The sequence below is a fragment of the Hemiscyllium ocellatum genome, chromosome 39 (assembly GCF_020745735.1).
Source record: "Hemiscyllium ocellatum isolate sHemOce1 chromosome 39, sHemOce1.pat.X.cur, whole genome shotgun sequence".
Taxonomy (NCBI): domain Eukaryota; kingdom Metazoa; phylum Chordata; class Chondrichthyes; order Orectolobiformes; family Hemiscylliidae; genus Hemiscyllium; species Hemiscyllium ocellatum.
Window position 1 is genome coordinate 18251328 of NC_083439.1, and position 22963 is coordinate 18274290.

The 22963-nt window shown below is 43.5% G+C and overlaps 1 protein-coding gene across 3 annotated transcripts in view; it reads right to left on the reverse strand.

Moving 5' to 3' along the window:
- The window catches only part of LOC132834147 (guanine nucleotide-binding protein subunit beta-5), a 76336-nt gene that overhangs the window by 44007 nt on the left and 9366 nt on the right, over nucleotides 1–22963 (reverse strand). For all 3 annotated transcript variants that reach the window (XM_060852790.1, XM_060852791.1, XM_060852792.1), the window contains exons 4-6: nucleotides 5035–5076; nucleotides 3728–3804; nucleotides 123–255 (exon numbers count right to left, since the gene is read on the reverse strand). In XM_060852790.1, the coding sequence (XP_060708773.1) occupies nucleotides 123–255; nucleotides 3728–3804; nucleotides 5035–5076 (252 nt within the window). The remainder of the gene's footprint in view (nucleotides 1–122; nucleotides 256–3727; nucleotides 3805–5034; nucleotides 5077–22963) is intronic.

Genomic DNA, 22963 nt, shown 5'->3' on the forward strand with positions numbered 1-22963 from the left:
AGTGCCCAATGTCCTGCATTTGCATTTATATTGTGAAAGGTTTCTCCCTGAATTGGTATGAAGAGATCACTGTTTATTCGATCACTGTTCAAACTGAAAACACTGTACCTGACTGGCCTTACCTGCATGTCTGAATTAGTGAAGCTGCAGGCAGACAAGTAGTTTGTGTGCATCGCAACAGATTTCTTCTTGGCCGCCATACTCTCATTTTTATCAAAAGTCAGTGGGTACACGGAGCACTTGTTGTCCAAGCCACTGGGGGGGAAAAAGAAAACGAACAGGTTGCGAGGGATGACTGAACACAGCACCACAAAGACTCGTGAGTGGCCCTAAAAGTCCCAGCAATGATAAAGTATGGCACAATCAATCAATCAGTCCATTAGACCCTTGCAAGCCTAATTTTTCAACTGGATCTTGTTCCATTCAGCCTATTTTCCTGCCCTTGCCCCCATAACATTTCAGACGGAGTGAAGAAAGGAGATTCAGTCAATCCAGTTGACTTGTAACTTATTTGTAGAGCAGACCAGTTTCCTCATCATAGCAGACCCGACTTGGAAATCCAGAACTTTCCAACAGCAGGAAAATTACTGCTGATTGATTTCATTCAGATGACATCCTTGGGCCTTGAGCGATGGAGGGGGCTACATATTGAGTCTTCAAAGCTGGGCTACAATTCCTGACATGGTAATTAAATGAAACTCTTTTCTCTCTCTTTTTCTTTCTCTCTCTCCCCCCTATCACCCCCCTCCCACCACCATCGCTCTCTCTCTCTCGCTGTGGTTGTCTGGAACCCAGATGAAAATATCACTCAAGGACAAAAGCAATCTGGTTCCAGGGCAGTCCATGGCATAACATGTTCATGTGCTAGTCCCAGTCATTAATATAGAGGAGGCATTAATATAGAGTCTAGTGAGTGCCCTCTACATCTGGCATTCAGCAGCTTAACCAACAACTCAAAAATGCCACTGGGGGCTGCTCACAAATCACAAAAAAAAATTCCATCCTGTTTTCCAACACCTCCTCAACTCAAATTGCTACTGACTCATTCTGGGTGCTAGCCAATTTCCTTACAGCCCACTAAGAACACCTAGAGTGGGACACCCACATGGCAGTTTTCAGTATCGGCCTGTGCCAACAATCAGCTCGGGATATCACATCAGTTGGAAAGGATGGCCAATGAAACCCTCCCTACATCCCAGTCTCTGAGATGTGCCCATGCCACTTAGGGCAAGACCTGCTTAATCACGCAGTTCAGAGATTTCCCTCCTGGACTTCTCCAGCATCAAGGAGCCTCTAGGCAGCTTGCTGCTGGCCACTACAGGCCCACCATTGACAGGGGACCCAGGCCACATGTAAGTGAGGGCAGATGGGCATCGTGGGGAAGAGTGGATTGGCACGAGGGGCATAGGGATGGCTCTCAGGAGACCCCATCACACAGTGATGTGTCCGTCAATCAGGCACTGAATGTCTTTGAAGAAGGAATTCCCTCAGGAGTTAACAAGCGACCACAACATGGTTTGTTTCACAAGCGTCCAGTGTAGTGAGTGCTCCAGCTGTCGCTGGGTGGGTACCCAGGATTAACTGGTGACTGACAACAGAGCAAGCCATCTCGGAGCACTCCCCTGTCCAATGAAATAGCCTCCATCACTGAAGTGTGTGTGTGTGTGTGTGTGTGTGTGTGTGTGCACGTGTGTGCGTGCGTGTGCGCGCGCGCGTGCGTGCGCGTGGACACACACACGTGCTTGTTACCACACCTTCTAGCAAACAGCTTGACAGCAGCAGTGGTAATCAGAGGAGAGGGTGCTCAAACTCCTAGCTTTTGTTGGTAGGTAATCAAAGAGGCCTGAAAACAGCATAGGAAAGTCAAAAAGGAGATATTTTTCCGAGGACTGGGACAGCACAATATTGCCATCATCCTTCCCTGATTGCTTCTGCCAGTGATTTTTTAGTTGGTCACTTATCAGCCACTATTCTCATACTCTGGGCACCATAAGGTCCATGAATTATGCAAAAATATTTCAATTAATGCAATTGATAGAAGATGAAATAAAGCACGCTAGAATAGTCAGCAAAGACACAAACCATGGTAAATCCTCTGATTGAGCACCATCAACATCTTCAGGACATGACAGAGCTGCTGTGGAATGATTCCCCCAGAAAATACAGTGGCTTAAATTGATGATCATTTCACGTCTCGATAAGATTTGGAGCCGGAAACGTACAGGATGGGAGGGGCAGGAAAATCAATGTTTTGGGTCAGGTCCCTGCATCAGGACTCTCATCCTTTTCAGGATCTTCAATGAATCAACGAGGGCGACATGTTAGACTGCCAGACTGGGGGGGGGGTGCAGCACGAAGCAAGTGACCGTAAATTGGTCATCAGTGGTTGAGAAAATCAGGCAGAGTGCAAATCCAGTTGCTTGTTCACTACCACTCTTTAGGCCTGACCCTCAAATTCAACAAAACTGACTGGACCCCCACTGCAATGGCCTTGCTTCCAGTATGCTCCCTAATGACAGTTGTCTCTGAGTGCATCTCGACATAACCTGCTCTCTCCTGTTGAAGTGTTACAATCTTGCTGAAACTTTCACTGAGTTTGACCTGTCTCTTTGCTGAGAGATAAGAGGCATCGAAACAGAAAGGAACCTGCAAGCAGTAATTACCAAAGGTGGCAGTTTGACAATGACCATGTGACAGTGGAAGACAAAGGCTGAAGATAGGAGTGGCCTGTAGCACTGACCACTCTTGCTTCTGTCCAGGGCCACTGGCACTTTTAAAACTGGATTTACTCTGCATCCAGGAGGGGTCAGAGGTGCATATTATCCACAAGAAAGTATTTATTTTTAACAATATTGACCTTCCTGCATTAGAATGCATCTGCTACGGAGTGGCATTTACGGAAAAGGTCTTATTGCTGGATATACCAGATATTGCAATGGGAACTGATCACCTGGCTGCAGGGATGTTAACCAATCCACCACAAGACTTTTGTTTGGAGTCCTACAAAGTGAATACACACAACGGAAGTACAAAGCTCTTTCTTAGCTAGTTGATCTTCTCCGGGACTTCATGGAAATGATTGAACAGAACGCAAGGGAAAGAAAAACAGGTCAACCATTCGAGATAGGAGCAGAAGTAGGCCATTCAGCCCCTTGAACCATCTCCACTGTGCAATAAAATCATGACTGTTAGTGTTTTGAATTCCACTCTTCCATTGACCTTAAATAACCCTTGATTCTTCTGCCTAATGAGAATTTATGTTCTTCTGCTTTGAAAATACTCAATGAACTTGATCCACAGCTTTCGGAGGCAAGGAGTTCCAAAGTTGTACAACCATCAGAAACCCATGGATAGAAGCCTAGCCTGTTCAACCTTTCCAATCCGAAAGCAGGGCCCAGGGAAGTAGAAGAGTGTGGTGCTGGAAAAGCACAGCAGGTCAGGCAGCATCCGAGGAGCAGGAGAATCGATGTTTCGGGCATAAGGCCTTCATCAGGAATTCCTGATGTGCTTGGTCAGCGCCACACCTTTTTATTGTGATCTCCAGCATCTGCAGTCCTCACTTCCTCCCAGGGCCCAGGGAAGCCATGGCAGCAGATTTTAACAAACCCCTGGCTGACTTTTCAATTGGAAATGCTGCCATAGATTTGTGTATGTGCTAATTGCTCACGGAAAGGGAAAGTTGTCAATAGAAAATATGAAGGTTCATGGTGAAAGAGACTGTACTCACCCACATGCAACAGCGCAGCCTGACGGGGCATAGGCACATGCCATCACCCAGGTACAGGGCATGGTCACTGCGTGTTCCTGCAAAACGCACCGTTACTGATCAGGCAAACAGCCAACACAAACTGGGGTCAGTAAAAACAAACATCAATTCCACAAGTGAAAGAAAGAAATCTTGGTCTGAGCTGTGGGCTCAGGATTTCTGATTCCCTTTAAAGCTCAGTCTACAGAGAGAACTAGAAGCAGAAACATTGCATGCTACTCTGGAGAGACAATTATTATCACAGGGTTGGACAGCATCAGGAACAGGAACAGCAAGCACTGATCTCCTGGCTCCTTCAGCCTGGTCACTAGTCTACCCAGAGTCACTCTGTGAAACAGTCAGGCAGTGAAAGCAAGTGCTGGGCCCAGATACAGATGTCAATCTAAATAATGTTAAAACAACTCAGTAGTCCAATTGTACATCTTTCAAAATGTTCAGGTGAAGGTATGACTGTGTGTGTGGGTGAGAGATGAGTTTGTGAAGGTCATATGCGTCTATGAAGTACGTGTCTATCAATGGGCGGGTGGGGTGTGGAGACGGGAGTAGGCAGATTGTCTGTGTACACATTTACAGGCTGTCTGTATAAAGGGCAATCTGTGTATATGTACATGAAGGTAATGTGTGTTTGGACAGTGCATATTTATATGAGGGCACATCCTATGTACAGGCTGAGCGAGAATGGTGGTGTGTATGCGGGAGTGTGCAAGAGTGAGCATGTGGGTTATGTGCAAGTAGTTGTGTTTGGGTGTGTAGGTGTGAATGTGTGTGTATAAGTGATTTGGGTATCTGGGCATGAGAGAGTGAGAGTGTGTGTATGTGCATGTATAAGTATGGATGTGTGTGTGTGTGTGTGTGTGTGTGTGTGTGTGTGTCTGGTAGTATGTCTAAGTCTATGTTTATGTGTGTTTGTTGCATGTTTGAGTGTGTAGGTATGTCTGGGTGTATGTGTATTTGTGTGTGTCTGTGCATGTGGGGGGGTGTGTGAGAGTGTGTGGTGTTTGGGAATGAGAGTGAGAGGGTGGGGGTGAGTGTGTGTGTATTTGACATTGCGCATGTGTTTGAGAGATATCTGTCCGTCCCCTTCCTCTCAATATTGAGACTAATTGCAACATCCCCTGCTGCCATCCTAATGGAGATGAGCCAACAAAACTGGAGATCTGCTCAAAGGATCAGGATATTTTGAGAGCTTGCTAATTTGTTAAAAATCACAGCTTGCAACACCATATAATTAGAAGAATGTGGAGTCAGTCTGTTAATTTGGGACTTACCTTGTTGGTTGTGAAAGCATCCCACACAATAACCTTTCCATCCTGCAAACAGAAGAAAAATTAGTCAGGACATATGCACTTTCACACTGTTTACAAAGGTGAAGTGGAGGTGCTGGTGTGGAACTGGGGTGGACAAAGTTAAAAATTACACACCAGGTTATAGTCCAACTGGTTTATTTGAAAGTACAAGCTTTCACAGAGTGCTGCTCCTTCGTCAGGTAATTATTGAGGCAGAATCATAGGACACAGAATTCGTACTAGAAGATCAAAGTATCATATAACTGAGGCAATGTATTGAGGCTTAACAACGACCTAGGTTTGTGCAATACATCACATCAGTTCTATAACACTTTGATCTTTCACTATAAATTGAGTGTCCTATGATCCTGCCCCACTAGCTACCTGATGAAGGAGCAGCACTCCGAAAGCAAATAAACCTGTTGGACTATAACCTGGTGTTATGTGATTTTTAACATGGTACAAATGTGAATGCAAGCCTTTTGACTGAGAGAAGGTAGTGCCGTGTGAACACAAAATCTTCCAGTCTCTCCAGGTGCCACCAGGGGTTGTTTAGAGTTACGGAATTTCTCTGGAACCTTTCTGACAGACTTGACACAGCTCCAACATCCTCACAGGCAGAAACCCAGAGAAATCAATTTAACCAATCGACCCATCACAGCATTTCTAATAGAGTGGCCAGCTACAGGGCAAAAGATGGTTTTCTGCAAAATGTTGAAAAGATAAGAATGAAACAATGAAATTTATTTCCATTAAGTATACAGATCAGAATGTTCTTCCAACAGGGGTGGAAAGGGGAATAAGGCCGGAACATCCCATTCTGGGCACCGGGGCTGGTTGGAATGGAAGATCTTGCTTTCCTCATTATTCTTGCTGGAACTTGTACAGAGTCCAGTAAACTTGACATTTCTATGTTAGAGTGGAGGCTTCATGGTGAAAGGGCTTCTCTATCAGAATAAATCTATCGGAGATCTCGTCCAGAGTTCTGCAAACATTGCACCAAGAATGGGCGTTGGCAATGGATGTCCCTTGTGGGGCACAAGTGAAACTACAAAGGCAAATGTCACCCTTTCCCCCACATAGCGGAGAAAGCATTGAAAATTTATTTACTGGTGTGTTTCACAAATGAAGTAACAGCCCTGAAGATACACCACAAGATACTGGCGCTCGGAGTGTGACAACAAGAAACAGCTGGCCCTCCTAAACCAGTGAGGACAATTCACCAATTGGTGACTGAGGGAGGAGGGGCTCCCACAGACTAATGTTTACACCATCACCATGGGGCAGAGTGGCCATTAAGAGCCACCTGCTTGACCTTACTCCTCTCCAGCTCCAGGTTCACCCTAACTGTTCCGAATAGTCACCGTACCAACTTTGCAGCAAGTGAGCAAGACAGCAGACAAGAATGGAAGATTCTGCTTTGTGTAGTAAATTCCTGATATTCTACTGATAGCTGAACAGGCTTAGAATCTTATTGTCAACAACCTGCGGTCCACATTATGTCAGCTTCCATTGGTGGGGATGGGAAAAATTGCACTTACAGCCACTCGTAGGAGAATGGGAGGAGGAAGATCAGAGAGCAACTCATTTTCCCCCCTCAGTGAAACAGTCAGGCTGGCCTGACACTGCTTCCTCAGAGGGTGCAAGGCTGCTTACAATCTGTAGTTCATTGCCATGTGCTGGTTGGATTCCATGCTTCAGGTGCTAAGTGCTCTGGAGAGGGAGGCTCAGAAATTACACTTTCTGTTGCCAATTCTTTATTTGGAGGGACAGAGGAGGAAGGGAGAGCTTGACAAGAACGTAGTGGGGGCTCTGCGAACCGGACTCCCCTCCTCACACCAGCAGACTTACATTCCCAATGACTCAATCAGCCTCGGAGTTCCCCCAACCACCCCGTCACATCTCATCAACTAGTAAGAAGCTAGGCTTCAGCTGAGGCCCATATCAGGGCTCTGGATGGATTTTACAATCTTAGGACCAGTACTTGACTTCAATATCTACTCTAAGAGAGCAAGGGTTTGCTCCATGCCAAAACCTAACACATCTACCAAGTACTAAAATTAAAACTATTTACTATGGAAACAATTGTGCTTGCACAACTTCCTCACCAACCAACAAAAAAAATGTCAGTATACTGGTGACAAAAGCCAGAAAGGAGACCTTCAGTTGCAGTGTGTTACCAAACATTAACTCCTTGATTCCTATTGAATTGTTATCTATGCATCACATGAATGCAAATCTGTTAAACTCTAAATTGCTTATTCAGTACAACTACATTCACATATCTCTGTAAACACATAATATCAATTGGGTAAAATCTGACACTACTATTGCCATTTCATGGAGCTGTCGGGAAACAACAGAAACTTGGAACTAACTGGATAGCTCTTTAAAGAACCGACAGAGGTATCTATGGTGGGCCAAATGGCCTTCTTCTGTACTGGCAAGATTAGAGTGGTGCTGAAAAAACACAGCAAGCCAGGCAGCATCCGAGGAGCAGGAAAATCAACATTTCAGGCAAAGGCCCTTCATTAGGAAAGAGGCTGGGAGCCTCGGGGATGGAGAGATAAAACGGGAGGGGGGAGGGGGCTGGGGGAAGGTAGCTGAGGGTGCAATAGGTGAATGGATGTGGAGGTAAAGGTGATAGTTTGGAGAGGAGGGTGGAGTGGATAGGTGTGAAGGAAGATTGACAGGTGGGACAGGTCATGAGGATGGTGCTGAGCTGGAAGGTTGGAACTGGGGTAAGGTCAGGGGAGGTGAAAATGTGTTGCTGGTTAAAGCACAGCAGGTTAGGCAGCATCCATGGAACAGGAAATTCGACGTTTCAGGCCAGAGCCCTTCATCAGGAATGAAGGAGGAAACTGGTGAAGTCCACATTGATGCCATGCACTGACCTGCTGTGCTTTTCCAGCACTATTCTAATCTGGACTCTAATCTCCAGCATCTGCAGTACCTACTTTCACCCAGTCCTTCTGTTCTGTGCCATCCTATGGAACATTCACCAAGTTGGCAGATTGAAGGCCCTGACTTCATTTGAACACGGCCAGTGAGGTACAGGTACCAAGCAAAGTGCCCGGCCTAATCTTGCTGGCTGTGGGACAATATCAATGATACTGCTGACAGTCTGGTTACTGGTACAGACCTTGGGTTTACACACAGCCTCTGAGCAAGGAGAAGAATCAGCCTGTGATCCCAGCCCTGATCAAAACCGGAGAACCAGGTTTGAAACCAAGAGCAGAGTCTTGGCAGAGGATTCAGGAAGCAGGTTTTGAATAGTGAACTCAATCGTGATGGTAAGTAGACCACACTTCCGAAACAAAATCAAAAATTGCCGGGGAAACTCAAGAGGTCTGGCAGCAACTGCAGAGAGAAAGCAGAGTTAACGCATTGGATCCAGTGACTCTTCTTCAGAAGAAGTCACAAAGCATTAACTTTACTTTCTCTGCACAAATGCTACCAGACCTGCTGAGTTTCTCCAACAAGTTCTGATTTTGTTTCTGATTAACAGCATCCCCAGTTCTTTGGGTTTCTTTTGTTTAGACAAAGTTTCTGACTTTAGTGGAGCAAGTCATTAATTGGTGGGAGGTCAGAAGTGGTGACCAATTAGTAGGAGTGGACTGGAATCAAGAGGCCATGTTCTGGTCCAATCAAGCAACCATTGCTGTGGCCACCATGTGTATATGGTCTAAAGAGAGCGAAAGCTGCTGGATCTTCAAACTGGCCTGGGTAGATGAAAGAGCACAGAATAGGGCATGAAAAGTGAGCATTATTATAATCTCATTACTGGGTGCTGGTGCACCCACATTGCAGCTAGGGAAGAAGTTCGAGAATTCTGAACCAGTGTCAATGAAGGAACAAGCCATATGGTTCCAAGTCAGAACGGTGTGTGGTTTGAGGGGTAGAGTTTTCAGGTGCCAACACTCATGTATCTGCTACTCTTGTCCTCCTCAGTGGGAGAGGTCGCAGCGTTTGCTAGGAACTATCTGAAGAGACATGGTGGGTTTCCGGAGGGCATCTGTAGATGGTATACACTGCTGCCATTACGAGAGAATGTCCTCACTGCTGGTCTTGTGATGAAGGGAAGCTCACTGAAGAAGCAGCTGAAGATAGTTGGACTTCTAACACTACCCAAAGGTACTCCTGCTCCGAAACCTTGAAGCTTAGATGAGTGTCTTCCAACAAACTATGACTACCTTTTTTTGTGTTAGGTACGAGACCAACTCAGAAATCTTCCTGATTCCCACTGACTCCAGTTTTGCTGGAGCTCTCTGATGCTATACTCGGTCAAGTGCTGCCTTGAGTTGCAAATGATGCTAAACACTTTATAATCATCAGCAAACCTGCCCACTTCTGACTTTACAATGGAGGGAAGGTCATTGATGAAGCAGCTGAAGATGGTTGGGCATAGGAAACTAGCCTAGGGCACTCCTGCAGAGATGATTTGGAGCCGAGGTGACTGACTTCCAACAACCAAAACCATCTTCTCTGTGCCAGGGTATGACTCTGACCAACAGGGAGCTTTCCCTGATTCCCAATGCCTCTGTCCTTGTCCATGTTTAACCAGAATGTCTTGAGACTTCATGTGGTCCACAGTCAACATTGAAGACTTCCAAGGCAACCGTGTCCTGACTGTGCCATCACAGGAACAGGTCAAACTCAGAGATGGTGATAGCCACATCTGCGATTCCTTACGCACGTACAAACTTCAACATGATAGCTGATCACTCGGGGAAGGCTTCAAAGGACTGGTACATTATTGGAGGGGCTGGGTCAATAAACTCTTCAACTTAATTGATTGTGCTCTGTGCATAAGCAGGCTTAGAAGAATAAAACCAGCTGTACACAAACAATCCCGGGACTTAGGCCTTTCTCTCTCTGAAGTGGCTACTCCATACATAGGATGTACCAACATCACAAATGAGCATCTGCCTGTTCTGTAAGGAGAGGCATTGTGCTTGAATCTCCTGGTGGATGTCACATCCCCATGGGGACTGAAGAACAGCTGCTCAAACAGTGAATGGAATCTCTTGACTCCAGCAGCAATGCCGGAACCCCAGTCGTTTCCCATTGGGACACTGTCTCTATTAACTACAATCAATATGCTTCATTTGAATCAATGAATCAGCATTTTATCTATCTCCAACAATTTTAATAAAATACAAATATTCCCTTCTGAGCCTGGTCATGCTTTGTCTCGTCTGGAAAAGCTGCAATTTTTTAAAAATTCAACTCTTGCAGCAAGGAAATCAAATTAATTGCAAATTAATTGTTTTCTCAGGGGGTGGGGGAGATGGAGCACTGCGTGAGACAATAGATTGCTTTGAGAACCACATTGCAATTAAATAGGAACTGGAGCACCATCTGGGCTTCAGACAGACAGGATGGAGCTCTGAGCCATAACAGACAGGCCGACAGAACACTGTAACACTGTGCAGGCCGGGATTGAAAGGATATGATTGTACATGGGGACTATCCTCACAATGAACTGCAGTACCACTGCAGTTTTATCAGGCATTTTCATAGAAAATATTCATTCTATCAACATAAAACGGTTGCTGAAAGTACAAAATTACCTAAAAAGGCTTTCGGGATTTGATACCCATTTGGAAGCTCATTTGAAGCGTCAGTCAGTAACACACTCACCACTGAGTCAGAATGTTGTGGGTTCAGGTCCCACTCCAGAGAGCTATGCACACAGTCCAGCCTGGTACCAAAGGGAGTACTGCACATTCACAGAAGTCACCTTTCAGAGAAGATGCTCTCAAGCGTAGATAAAAGAGCCCTTGGCAGTGTGACAAGGAAGGGCAGTGTGGTGACTGTAACAAGGTCAGCCAGGTGGACCTCATATAATACAGTTCCCCAATTGGGGCTGTTAACCTGGTCCAATCAGGGAACCCTGACTGACAGATATAACAGGAGTGTCCCTGCTAGGTTTCTCCAGCGCTTTGTTTTTATTTCAGATTTCCAGCATTTCTTTGTATTTATTTAACTGGAAATTTATCTTTTTTTTAAAAATAATTGTTCTGCTCATCAAAACAGCTTGCTGGACCTTTGAGATGTACTGGATATGTTTTATGTTTCTAAGTTTTGAAGTATTTGATTTAAATATTTATCCTAAGATCAAGGAGTTTCTACCATTTTGTTCAAAAACTATTTTTCCTATGGAAAGTATTGTTGATGTTGTTATAAGAAGCAACCCACGGGAGTTGGACAACTTTTCTTTGTTATTTGATATTAAAAGTTTGATATGCAATACAAAAAAAAACAGGAGTGTCAGGGGTTCAATTCACTTGGAGAGCTGGCTCGAAGGAAGCACGACCAGTGTCAAGCGCTATACTGCACATATAAAGGGTGACTTGGTGATGGGATACTGGCCTCTGTAGAGTTATTTCAGGCAGGACAGCTATTTATTGTGTCCAGCTAAACTTTTGTTCCTCAACTAACTCATTAAATCCGATTTCCTAGTCACTATCATGTGCTCAGTACAAACTAGCTGCTGCGTTTCCCTTATTGTAACCAGACTGCACTTCAGGAAATCATCCTAAAGTTATGAATGGTGCTTTACGTACATTGTTCCATCATTCTTTCAGTGTGTGACCCTGCAACATGACATTCCCTAACTGATAATCTATGGTTTTGGAGGTGTAACTCAGTGATCTGATTGCTGTTTTGGCTTTGTTCAGTTTTGAATCCATAAAGCTCTACATCTCTTTCAAATTTCACACTTAACAATTTCATCAGCGTTGCATGTGAGTTCCTCATTTTTCTTCCCATATACAGCACTTGTTTCTGCTAAATTCTATCGCAATTGTTTTTGCTTAACTGCCTAACTTATTAAGAATTGCACAAGCAGCAGCCTTCTTAAAGAATTGACTACCTCCTCCCAGCATCTGAAATTTTTACCAACTGGTATTACCTCTGAGCCATTGAGACATGTTGGAAACAGCAGTGGTCTCCCAGAAAGATTCCTGAAGCACTTCACTCATGAAAGCTACCTTTTCACAACATCTCGAAAAACTTCTAGCGATTTTCTAGATGAGGCTGATTTCCCTGATTTGTCCCCATTCTCTCAATATAGAATTCCTATGGAGTGGAAGCAGGCCTTTCGGCGCCGCATTTACCCTCCAAAGAGTATCTCACCCAGACCCAGCCCCTATCCCTGTAACCTGGCATTTTCCATAGCTGACCCAGCGAGCCTGCACACCACTGGACAAGACCAATCCAACCAATCTGCACACCTTTATACTGTGGGAGGAAACCAGAGCACCCAAAGGAAACCCATGCAGATGCAGAGAGAACGTGCAAACTCCACATAGACAGCCGCCTGAGGGTGGAGTCAAACCCGAGTCCCTGGCACTGTGAGGCAGTAATACTACCCACTGAGCCATTAAGCTGACCCATTCTCTCAATTTGGAACCATTCATGCATTTTGGAAGCCTGAACATAGCTTTCCGGTATTCCAAACTGAATCTGTTGGTTCTGTTCCTGTTCTTGATCACAATAATTTCTTCTCCTTGCTCTCATTGTTGATATGTTTCTCAACCTCATTCTCCTGCCTTTTCCCTGTAACCCTTGATCCTTTTACTAATCAAAAACTATCCACCTCGGTCTTAAATATGGTCAATGACCTGGCCTCCACAGCCCCCTGTGGCAATTGACACAGATTCACCACCCTCTGGCTGAAGAATTTCCTCCTCATCTCAGTTCTAAAGGGTTGTTCCTTCACTCTCAGGCTGTGCCCTTGGGTCCTGATCTCTCCTACACGTAAAAATATCTTCTCTACATCTACTCTTCCCACCCCTCTTGGTATTCAGTAAGTTTCACTGATTCCCCCTCATTCTTCTAAATTCCATCGAGTACAGTCCCAGATTCCTCAATCACTCCTCATACGATAAGCCATTCATTCACAGATTCATTCCTGTCAACCTCGTCTGGACACCCTCTTGTGTTAGCACAATCTTCCTTAGATGTGGGGCACAAAACTGAGCTCAATATTCCAAATGCAGTCTGACCAGAGCCTTATACAGCCTCAGCACTACAGCCCTGCTTTTGTATTCTAGCCCTCTCGAAATGAATGCGTTGTATTTATACACAGAAGTATGAATCCATATATTAGAGAGAGAAAAAAAAACATTAAATAAGAGAAAATGGACAGGAAGAAAAGTTGTATTTTCACATTTTGTAAAATCTCCAATGATTAAAACTTAAAAGGATGAGCCTGCACATTACAAAAACAAATTAGCTGATAGGTTTTAGCTTTTGGCAGTAATTTAAATGTATAATGTTAACAAAAAATTACACTTAAATTGACAAACCCCAACATTTTTTGATGTCTTCAGAGGGTATCTGGCAGGCAAATAATGCAACCATATTCCGTTTGAGTATTTGGAAGTATTATCAATCTGTTCCAAGTTGCCATCACACAGCTCTGGAGCAGGTGGGGTTTAAATGTGGGCCTCTATGGCTGAATTGTTTAGTAGATTTTCAGCTTCTGAGAAACAGGACCATTCATACGAAGACGTCACATAATTTGTTCCTTAATAATCGTGAACGCTGACAGCCTCCCCACTATTACTCTAAGGTACAGGTCAGTGCTAGAACTTGTGGCCAAACTGGATAGTTTTAGGATCCATATACAGAGAAACCTCGATTATCCAAAGGACCCGGGCAGGCAGTATTTCATTTGGTTAATTGAATTCCAGATAATTCAATGCCAGGTAACAGTTTAGCCGAACATCGGGATCTTGCAATCTTGTCGGATAATACAATATTCAGATATTTAAATGCAGGATAATAGAAGTTCCTCTGTAAAGGGGAATGAAAGGATTTGTTTTTCATTAAGTCCTTTACTGAACAAAACATGACACTTTGCTCCAACCATCAAAATTTAATCATTAATAGTTCCTTTTTCCTGATTTTGTTTTTCTTTGTTTTTGGTAGCTTTGTTGATTCATTGTTGCAAAATACTATTCGGCTGAGGCACTTTATTCCAAACGTAAAACAAAAATGGAAGATGGTGGTAAAAATATAACCTTATTTAATGCCATGTGGAGCACAGCTTGTTCGAGGATAGCTAATGGGATTACACTGCTTATCTGCAATTGTGCAAACTATTAATGATCCTCTCCTTCACTTCTGCAAAACCTCTAGGAGGGTTTACTGCTCCATTATATTTCTCAGAGGGTATGTCAAACTAATGTAAAGAAAACAGAAAATCCTCAAAGTTGGTACATCCCGATATTCATTAGACTATTGCTTCTGAGTATACACTCGTTGGAACACAGCTTCTGGCATATTGTCCAACCAGAAACCCAGGATCAGAATAGGGAGTCAAATCTCATCAAAACTCAAATACAAAACTAGGTGGAGCCCTTGTGCTGCAATGGTGGTGTCTTTACCCCTGAACTAGGAAGTCCCACCTGCTCCAGGTTAATTAGAAAGTTTAAAAAAAAACAAAAGTAGGTGGTAGATCCACATGTGATAACAACATTATACTTTCAGTGAACTGACAGACTTTCTCTTCCACATTTTTCAACCTTGTTGATGACCCGCCCCATTAGGTGCTCAGCCCATCAACCTGTTACTCCAAAAATAAGCGCCACACTGTTTCTTTGTCATTCAGTGACACAACTCAAACTGTTGACAAATCATCACAGCTCCAAGACTGTACTATCATCACAATAAACAAACACAAGGTCTATATTCATTAAAACTGTAAGATATAGGAGGAGAATTCAGCCATTTGGCCCATCAAGTCTGCTCTGCAATTCGGTCAAGTTTTGCAATCCTGCCTTCTCCCTGTAATCTTTGATCCCCTTACTCATCAAGAACCTATGTATCTTGGTCTTAAGATGCATAGGATCCATGGTGACTTGGTCACATGGATTCAGAATTGGCTTGCCCATAGAATGCAGAGGATAGTGGTGGAAGGATGTCTTTTTGGCTGGCGCTCTGTGACTTCGAGGAGTTCCGTAGGGATCCATACTGGGACCTCTGATGTTTGTGATTTTTGATATGGGCGGTGAAATAGCAGATGGAGTTTAATCTTGGTAAGTGTGAGGTTTTGCATTGTGGGAGATCAAACACTAAGTAAAAGTATACAGTTAAATGCAGGACCCTGAACAGCACTGATGCACAGAGGGATCTTGGGGTTCAAGTCCTTAGCTCCCTGAAGGTGGCCACACAAGTAGATAGGGTGGTAAAGAATTCCCCGATCAATAAATGATTGCCTTTATTGATCAGGGAATTGAGTACAAGAGTCAGGATAAAGTGAGAAATGCAGATGCTGGAGATCAGAGTCATCATTCCCGATGAAAGGCTTATGCCCGAAACGTCAAGTCTTCTATTCCTCAGATGCTGCCTGACCTGTGTGCTTTTCCAGCGCCACACTTTTTGACTACAAGAGTGAGGATGTCATGTTGTGGTTTTATAAGACTTTGGTTAGGCCACACTTTGAGTATTGCATTTAATTCTGGTCACATTATAGGAAGGACGTGGAGTCTTTGGAGAGGGTGCAAAAGTAGTTTACTAGGATGCTGCCTGGAATAGCGGGTATGGGATATAAGGAGAGTCTAGAAAACTTCAGGTTGTTTTCTTTGGAGCGATGGAGGCTGAGGGGAGACATGATAGAAATGGGGTTGAACCACACTGAATCTGCAAAATGATCCTGGCTGATCTGATAATCCTCAACTCCACTTTCTCATAACCTTTGATTTCCTTTCTGATTAAAAATATGTCTATCTCAGCATTGAATATATTAAACAACACAGATTCGATAGCGTGCTGTAGTAAAGAATTCCAGTTTCACTACTCTCTAAGGGAAAAAAAAAATTCCTCCTCATCTCTCCCTTAAATTGGTGATCCCATACTCTGAAATATGTCCTCTGGTCTTGGGGAAAGGAATCTCTCCACATTACTCTGAAATTATGAGATGCATAGTTAGAGTTGAAGGTCAGAATCATTCTCCCAGAGTTGAAATGTCTAATACTATAGGGCATGTATTTAAGGTGAGAGGGGGAAAAGTTCAAAGGAAATGTGAAGGACAAGTTTTTTTTAAAACACACAGCATGATAGGAGTCTGGAACACGCTGACAGGGATGATGGTGGAGGCAGATATGATTGGGATATTTAAGACACTTCAAGATAAGGACACGAATATGCAAGGAAGATGGACCAAGGGCAGGTAGAAGGGATGAGTTTAAGTTGGTGTCATGCTCGGCACAAAATTATGGGCCAGTAGGCCTGTTCTACGTTCTACATTCTAAACCACTCAATGACTTAGCCTCCACATGCCTCTGTGGCAATGAGGTCTCAGCTATTAGGATAATGGTTCTTCAGCAATCAAAATACAACTGACAAGGTCACAACAGCATAACTTGTGATCAAGATGTAATTTTAAAATACACAGCCCAATATGCAAACCGCACAAAGGTCACCATACACAACAGCATGCCTTCCATTGACCCAATGAATATCAGAAGTGGTCAATGTCATATCCAGTACATTTCCGGGTCTGGAGAAAGCCCGGAGGATGTCTCCTTTGCAATAATATAAGTTGATGTGAACTTTTAGTGAAACACAATAATGCCACGAAATAGCATATGGGTTAGCTGAGAAAATGGCTCTTACCAACTGCACCAGAAATTGATTGACCTGTGATTCTCATAGCTCTTCCAGTTACCATATTAAAACTTGCACCACTTCCTCCTGCATCCCTCAAGGCTACCACTAACTGCCACACCAATAGTTTCATTTCTACTTGAGCCAGATAGCTCCATGCATTGCAGTGCAATTCAATCAATCAGTTTAATAAAAGGTACCTACACCACTGGGGCCAAAGCAAGTTCCACTAATTGTCCCCGGAACATGCTCCAGCCAATTCTTATATTATTGCAGACAATGATTTATCCATCAGAGTAAAGATGTGTTAACCGTACAAATTTAAACAACATCACTGTCTCTTTAGAGATAAAAATGTCCTCCTTCCCACTCCCACAATTTACAACATATTCTTGTTTATGAGATGGCATGTGGGATTACCACCTTAACTGTCAATCAAGAAGTATGAGTGAGTTTTAAAACTTATTTTCAAATCAGCTTTACAGAAAAATGCCATAATAATCACCCACTGGAAAACTTGTAAATATAGAATTAGAGATTGATATATTATTGCACAAATATTCAAGGACTTACATGTGATGCAAAATAAGGCTTTCTTGAAGAATTCTGGATATTACATACAAGATTGCAAGGCCATAAATGTAGGCGGTTCAACCCACTGATCCGATAATCCTCAACTCCACTTTCTCATAACCTTTGATTTCCTTTCTGATTAAAAATATGTCTATCTCAGCATTGAATATATTAAACAACACAGATTCGATAGCGTGCTGTAGTAAAGAATTCCAGTTTCACTACTCTCTAAGGGAAAATAAAATTCCTCCTCATCTCTCCCTTAAATTGGTGATCCCATACTCTGAAATATGTCCTCTGGTCTTGGGGAAAGGAATCTCTCCACATTACTCTGAAAAGCCCAAGAGTTGTGTAAGCTTCAATAAGGTTCCTCTTATTCTTTTAAACTCTCACTTCTAATGGGTATAAGACCAACCTACTCAACCTCCTCTCACAAGAAAATCTCTCTATCAACCCATTGAACCTTTTCTGGATGGCCTTCAATGAGAGTATATCTTTCCTTAAACAAGGAAACTAAGGCTGTTCACCAGCGTGGTCTGACAACTGCCTGGACAGATTCAACAAGGCCTTCTATCTTTACACTTCATTCCTTTTGAAATGAAGGGCAAGAGACACAAGCATTTATAAAAGGAGCAACAGACTTACTGGTGTTAAGTTAATCAACTAGCTAACCAAAGGCCTCAACAAATGATCTGGGACTTTTAGATGAATTTGGTGATATAAATCTGGAATAGAAAGCTAATCTCAGTGATGGTGATCATGAAACGACATTTTCATAAAACCAATATGATTCACTAATAACCTTTAGGGAAGGAAATCTGCTGTCTGTACCACAACAATGACATTTAACTTATCCCTGAAAAAAAGGTCAAGCTGTATTCTTTCTTAACCCCTTGACATTCAATGAAGGTCTTACCATCACAGAAACACTCAATATTAGTAATAATGGGAAAATTCACTGGCACAACCACATAAAACTTCAGCTACAACAGCAGGTTACAGGCTAGGTATTCTGCAGGTGACTGAACACTTGGCTCCTTATAACCATCAGCAAGGCACAACAAGTGACAAGCATCTAGAATACTCTTGACTTGCCTGGGTGACTTTTACTCCAATGACACTCAACTTTAAAATGATCCGGGACAAAGGAAACCCTTTTGATTTGCACCCATCCAACCATGTTCATAGTAGCAACTGTGTGTACCAACTACAAGAGGCACAGCAACATCTTACCCTGATTTCTTCACAGCAAACCTACAACCTTGACCACCAAGAAGGACAATGGCCACAGCTGTATGGAATCACCATCATCTGCAAGCTGCCTTCCCATTTACATACAATTCTAGATTAGAAATACATCTCTATTTCTTCACCAATGCGGTGTCCAAACCATGGAATTCCCTCCCTCAGATCACTTTAGGAATGTCTGCATCATACAAATGACTGTGGTGGCTGATGGTGGAGAATCACCACCTCTGCTCCAGGGCAGTTAGTTTGTGCCTGAGTAGGGCATTACTGTCAGTGGGAAGTGGAGACAGGAGCAGCAAGAATACAGAGTACAGTAGTCCACAATGAAACCTGTGGTGAATCGTGGTGAAGGGAGGCTGTGAAGAAGTACAGCAAAATTGTGAAAGGAATTCTAAACACAAATGAGGAAATATGACATGAATGGAAGCTAGCAGAGGTCAGAACAATAGCTCATTAAAACTTAACACAGGATAGGGTCTAAGTGACAGCTCAACAGGAGCTTAATTGCTCTGCAGCTCATAACAATAGGTGACCAGAAGCAGCTAAAACATGATGACAGTGAAAGTAAAATACAAGTAATCTGAGGTGTGGTTTTGGCAATGCTGAATCAAATCTATAATTATCTTTCGTCTTTAACTATAAATTTATTTTTATTAATGTACCTGAATAATTTGCAAAATTATGACAGAAAAAAACATTTCTTAACATCATACAAGCAAGAGATGCTACAACATTCATTATGTCAATTAGGCCAAAGTCTACTCATCAGACAAAGCCTTAAAGTGCCCTTTAAGCTTCTTATTTCCAGACAATAAAGATTATTCAGCTTGGAAAAGCAAAGCTCTCTTCCCATATCAGATTAAGAGTTCCCCGAAATGGTTGTAGCAGGTTTATAATAAAATAAACAGACTTCCTTTCTGCCAACCTCTAAGCATCCTCTATTCCAGTTTCAATCTGAAACTTGAATTCAAATGAATTGAATATGCCATATGTCAATTAAAATTGGATTATTTTCTTCAATAGCAAATATGATGGGCTACACCTGAACCTGAGGGGCACCAGTGTCCTTGGGGGGAGGTTTGCTAGTGCTCTTTGGGAGGGTTTAAACTAACTCCGCGGGGGCATGGGAACCAGGACTGTAGCTTTAGGGTACAGGACCTTGAGTGTAGGGAGGTTAGGAATAATGCAACGATCTCTAAGGAGGGTGCCTGTAACCAGAAAGGTGGATTGAAGTGTGTATACTTCAATGCCAGAAGTATAAGGAATAAGGTAGGTGAACTTGCAGCGTGGGTTGGTACCTGGGACTTCGATGTTGTGGCCATTACAGAGACGTGGGTAGAACAGGGACAAGAATGGCTGTTGCACGTTCCAGGGTTCAAATGTTTTAGTAGGATCAGACATGGGGGTAAAAAAGGGGGAGGCGTGGCATTACTTGTCAAAGACAGTATCACAGCAGTGGAATGGACGATGGAAGAGGACTTGCCATCTGAGGTAGTTTGGGCTGAGGTTAGAAATAGGAAAGGTGAGGTCACCCTGTTAGGTGTTTTCTACAGGCCTCCTAATAGTCCTAGAGAAGTAGAGGATAATATTGCGAGGATGATTCAGGAAAAGAGTGAAGGTAGCAGGGTGGTTGTTATGGGGGACTTTAACTTCCCAGATATTGACTGGGAGAGCTATAGCTCGAGTTCATTAGATGGGTCGGTGTTTGTACAATGTGTGCAGGAGGGTTTCCTGACACAATATGTCGACAGGCCAACAAGAGGGAAGGCTATATTGGATTTGGTTCTAGGTAATGAACCAGGCCAGGTGTTAGACTTGGAGGTAGGTGAGCACTTCGGGGACAGTGACCACAACTCGGTGACTTTTACTTTAGTGATGGAGAGGGATAATCGTGCGCCGCAGGGCAAGAGCTATAGCTGGGGGCAGGGAAATTATGATGCAGTGAGGCATGACTTAGGTTGTGTGGATTGGAAAAACAGGCTTCAAGAGAAGAACACTAATGAGATGTGGGGATTGTTCAAGGAGCAGCTACTGCGTGTCCTCGATAGGTATGTACCAGTCAGGCATGGTGTAAAGGGCCTTGTGAGGCAGCCGTGGTTTAGTAAGGAATTGGAGTCCCTTGTGAAAGGGAAGAAGGCGGCATATGTAAAGATGAGGCGTGAAGGTTCAGTAGGGGCGATTGAGAGTTATAAGGTAGCCAGGAAGGAGCTAAAGAGGGAGCTAAGAAAAGCGAGAAGGGGACATGAAAAGTCTTTAGCTGGTAGGATTAGGGAAAACCCAAAGGCTTTCTATAGGTATGTCAAGAATAAAAGGATGACTAGGGTAGGTATCGGTCCAGTCAAGGATAGTAGTGGGAAGTTGTGTGTGGAGGCGGAGGAGATTGGAGAGACATTAAATCAGTACTTTTCATCAGTATTCACTCAGGAACAGGACACTGTTGCTGATGTGAATATGGAATCACAAATAATTAGAATGGATGCCCTGGAAATATGCAGGGAAGAGGTTTTGGGAATATTGGAAAGGATGAATATAGATAAGTCTCCTGGGCCTGATGGCATTTACCCCAGGATCCTATGGGAAGCTAGGGAGGAGATAGCAGAGCCATTGGCCTGGATTTTTATGTCGTCATTGTCAACGGGAATAGTACCAGAGGACTGGAGGATAGCGAATGTGGTCCCATTGTTCAAGAAAGGGAGTAGGGATAGCCCTAGTAACTATAGGCCAGTGAGTCTGACTTCAGTGGTGGGCAAAGTCTTAGAGAGAATGGTAAGGGATAAGATTTATGAACATCTGGGTAGGAATAACGTGATCAGGGATAGCCAGCATGGTTTTGTGAAGGGCAGGTCATGCCTCACAAACCTTATTGAGTTCTTTGAGAAGGTGACTAAGGAAGTGGATGAGGGTAAAGCAGTAGATGTTGTGTATATGGATTTTAGTAAGGCGTTCGATAAGGTTCCCCATGGTAGGCTAATGCTAAAACTTCGGAGGTATGGCATTGAGGATACATTAGAGGTTTGGATTAGGAATTGGCTGGCTGGAAGGAGACAGAGGGTAGTAGTTGATGGATTATGTTCATCTTGGAGCGCAGTTACTAGCGGTGTACCACAAGGATCTGTTTTGGGACCATTGCTTTTTGTTATCTTTATAAATGATCTAGAGGAAGGACTTGAAAGCTGGGTAAGCAAGTTTGCGGATGACACAAAAGTCGGTGGAGTTGTGGATAGTGAGGAAGGAAGTGGTAGGTTACAGCGGGATATAGATAAGTTGCAGAGCTGGGCGGAAATGTGGCAAATGGAATTCAATGTAGCTAAGTGCGAAGTCGTTCACTTTGGTAGGAATAACAAGATGATGGATTACTGGGCTAATGGTAGGCTACTTGGTAGTGTGGATGAGCAGAGGGATCTTGGTGTCTATGTACACAGATCTCTGAAAGTTGCCACCCAGGTAAATAGTGCTGTGAGGAAGGCATATGGTGTACTGGGCTTTATTGGCAGAGGAATTGAGTTCCGGAGTCCTGAGGTCATGTTGCAGTTGTATAAGACTCTGGTGAGGCCTCATCTGGAGTATTGTGTGCAGTTTTGGTCGCCATACTATAGGAAGGATGTGGAAGCTTTAGAACGAGTGCAGAGGAGGTTTACCAGGATGTTGCCTGGAATGGTAGGAAAATCTTATGAGGAAAGGCTGAGGCACTTGGGGCTGTTCTCATTGGAGAAGAGAAGGTTTAGGGGAGATCTGATAGAAGTGTATAAGATGATTAGGGGTTTAGATAGGGTAGATACTAAGAACCTTTTACCGCTAATGGAGTCAGGTGTTACTAGGGGACATAGCTTTAAATTAAGGGGTGGTAGGTATAGGACAGATGTTAGGGGTAGATTCTTCACACAGCGGGTTGTGAGTTCATGGAATGCCCTGCCCGTATCAGTGGTGAACTCTCCTTCTTTATGTTCATTTAAGCGGGCATTGGATAGGCATTTGGAAGTTATTGGGCTAGTATAGGTTAGGTAGGACTCGGTCGGCGCAACATCGAGGGCCGAAGGGCCTGTACTGCGCTGTATCCTTCTATGTTCTATGTTCTATATAGAAAATCAAGATTTGGAGATGCCGGTGTTGGACTGGGGTGTACAAAGTTAAAAATCACACAACACGAAGTTATAGTCCAACAGGTTTAATTGGAAGCACACTAGCTTTCGGAGCGTCGGTCCTTCATCAGGTGATAGTCACCTGATCAGGTAACCTGATGATGGTCACCTGATGAAGGAGCAACGCTCAGTAAGCTAGTGTGTTTCCAATTAAACCGGTTGGACTATAACCTGGTGTTGTGTGATTTTTAACTTCATAGAAAGTTGAGCAATTGAAGTTGAGAAAATCTTAACTTCAGCTGCAATACAAATTGATGATAGAGAAGTAAGTGCATATTTTCTAGAATAACTTCCAAAATTAAGCCCAAGATCATTGCCTCCCCAAACAGATT